We start from the raw sequence: 1,917 nt of genomic DNA on the forward strand, positions 1-1,917 counted from the left end.
TACTGATCTGTGCATACAGGCTCCTACCTCCTTTTTGTCTCTAGAAGAGGTCAGAACCTCAATGCTGAAGTTCTCCAGCCTGCACGTCCAGTAAGCATGTTCTGAATAACCTTATGCAATCAGATTCTTAACAAAATGCAGTTGCTTTGCTTTTTAAATGGAGGGTGGTAGAAGTGATTGTTCCCAATTAACATAACAGCCTGCCAGGGAGGTGGTCTCCTTTTGAACCCATGCATGCTCTTTCCATAGGAAGCAGGTGAGCTTTTCTCAATATCTGATGAGATGTTATGTGTGACTTCCCAGATAAGAAGGAAAGCAGTATTCCAGAAATGGTCTGAAAAGGAAGTTTAGTCTCCCCACACCTATATGCAGCAAATGGAACTTATAGCATCTATATGTATCTTCTTTCTGTGTTACACAATGCCTCTACCATTTGTAGAGTTCTGTCTCTGGAAAAGGTCCTATTAAATCTCCTGCATTCATGTGCCATGTTAATTTGTTTGAAAAGTCACTTCACAGAGCAGCATGATTTAAATTAAACATTAATCTTCTCTTGTAGGATCCCTGTTTTTGTGCACTGTTAGAATACAGTTTAATGAATAGAGTTTATGTAGGTTGTGACCTGCCTTCAGAGCTGGAATGCCTGCAGAAGTGAGTGTCTGCTCTTTACTTTAACCTTGCTAGATATGGATCAGTTTACAATATTTTTAAAGCTAGTACCATTTGAAAGATTGATAAAAACAACCTGTGATATCATAGTAGGATTTGATTTTTGCATTAAGTACTGTAAGCATAATAACATGTAATGTAACCATATTTTCTACCACCCCATAAGAAGAGTCTGAGCATTAAATATTAAATAAGAACTGTTGTTGACTTTGGTATTTTACGTATTCCCCAAATGATGCATTACGTATTTGATGACCATAAGGATTTGGGGGTTGGGAGGGCGCAGGGGAAATGTTTAAGGTGACTTTACTGTAACTAAAGAAATTTGCTTGAAGAATGATTTAAACATGTCCCTTCTAGTAACATGTAATATGCTGTTAAATGGGTATTATCTACTAAATGAAACTCCTTTTTTTTTTTTAATCAAAGTGGTTGTTCATGGAAAGGTAAGCAAAATTTTTGTCTAATTCCCTTTAATTGACAGGTGTGACTAGTTTTTCAGTGTTCAAGATGCATTCAGTCCTCATCTGCTATGAAACTAAGAATACTTAACAGAAATTCAGTCCTGAGCAAATCCAGCACCTTTTGTCCTCGGGGAAAGGCACATGTTCTGAAATGGTTGGAAGTTTCTCCAAACAAGATTTTTAATACTTTTTTTTTTTAAGGTGAAAAAGTTGAAATTTAACAGTATAAAATAGTAGTGGCAACTTACTTGCTTTTCTGTTTAAAATGTATATGACACTATGCCTCTGCATAGAACAGTATGTCTGAATCTATAACAGTATGCCTGAATCCTCCAAGCTTCAGAAGAAAAATATTGATGAACTCTTATGTTGCTTGTCCTTATTCTACAATTTTTTCAGCTTCCCAATTTTCTCAGACTTTTGTAGTGCATCCTAAAACTGGACTGTCCCAAGAACATATATGTGTCTTGTAATTTTGTTATGGGAGTGTTACAGTAATATATCCACGATGTGAACTGGAATGATACATGAATATCTCCACTTGACTGATGTTTAATATCTTAAGCCAAGCATGCTTAAAAACCCTACTTCCAGTTTAAGTTTTATATATACAGCTGAGATCACACAGGATTTTCTTGGTTTTCCACTGCAGTCCAGCTATCTGCTGTGGTGTATGTCAGAACAATGCCTCAAATGGTGGGTTAAAAAAAAAAAAAAAGGAAAAAGAAAATGAAAACCATGTGTTGTGTTTCTACAGATATACTGTAAAATAAAGTATCTTGTT

The 1,917-nt window shown here is 35.7% G+C and overlaps 1 protein-coding gene across 1 annotated transcript in view; it reads left to right on the forward strand.

Annotated features, from left to right (window-relative positions):
- MOV10L1 (Mov10 like RNA helicase 1) overlaps window positions 1-1,263 on the forward strand; it is a 37,393-nt gene extending 36,130 nt beyond the window's left edge. The window contains exons 26-27 of the mRNA XM_075491532.1: window positions 560-651; window positions 1,154-1,263. Of these exons, the coding sequence (XP_075347647.1) occupies window positions 560-651; window positions 1,154-1,163 (102 nt within the window). The 3' untranslated portion in view covers window positions 1,164-1,263. The remainder of the gene's footprint in view (window positions 1-559; window positions 652-1,153) is intronic.
- The last annotated feature ends 654 nt before the right edge of the window (window positions 1,264-1,917 follow it).

The sequence above is a fragment of the Mycteria americana genome, chromosome 1 (assembly GCF_035582795.1).
Source record: "Mycteria americana isolate JAX WOST 10 ecotype Jacksonville Zoo and Gardens chromosome 1, USCA_MyAme_1.0, whole genome shotgun sequence".
Lineage (NCBI taxonomy): Eukaryota > Metazoa > Chordata > Aves > Ciconiiformes > Ciconiidae > Mycteria > Mycteria americana.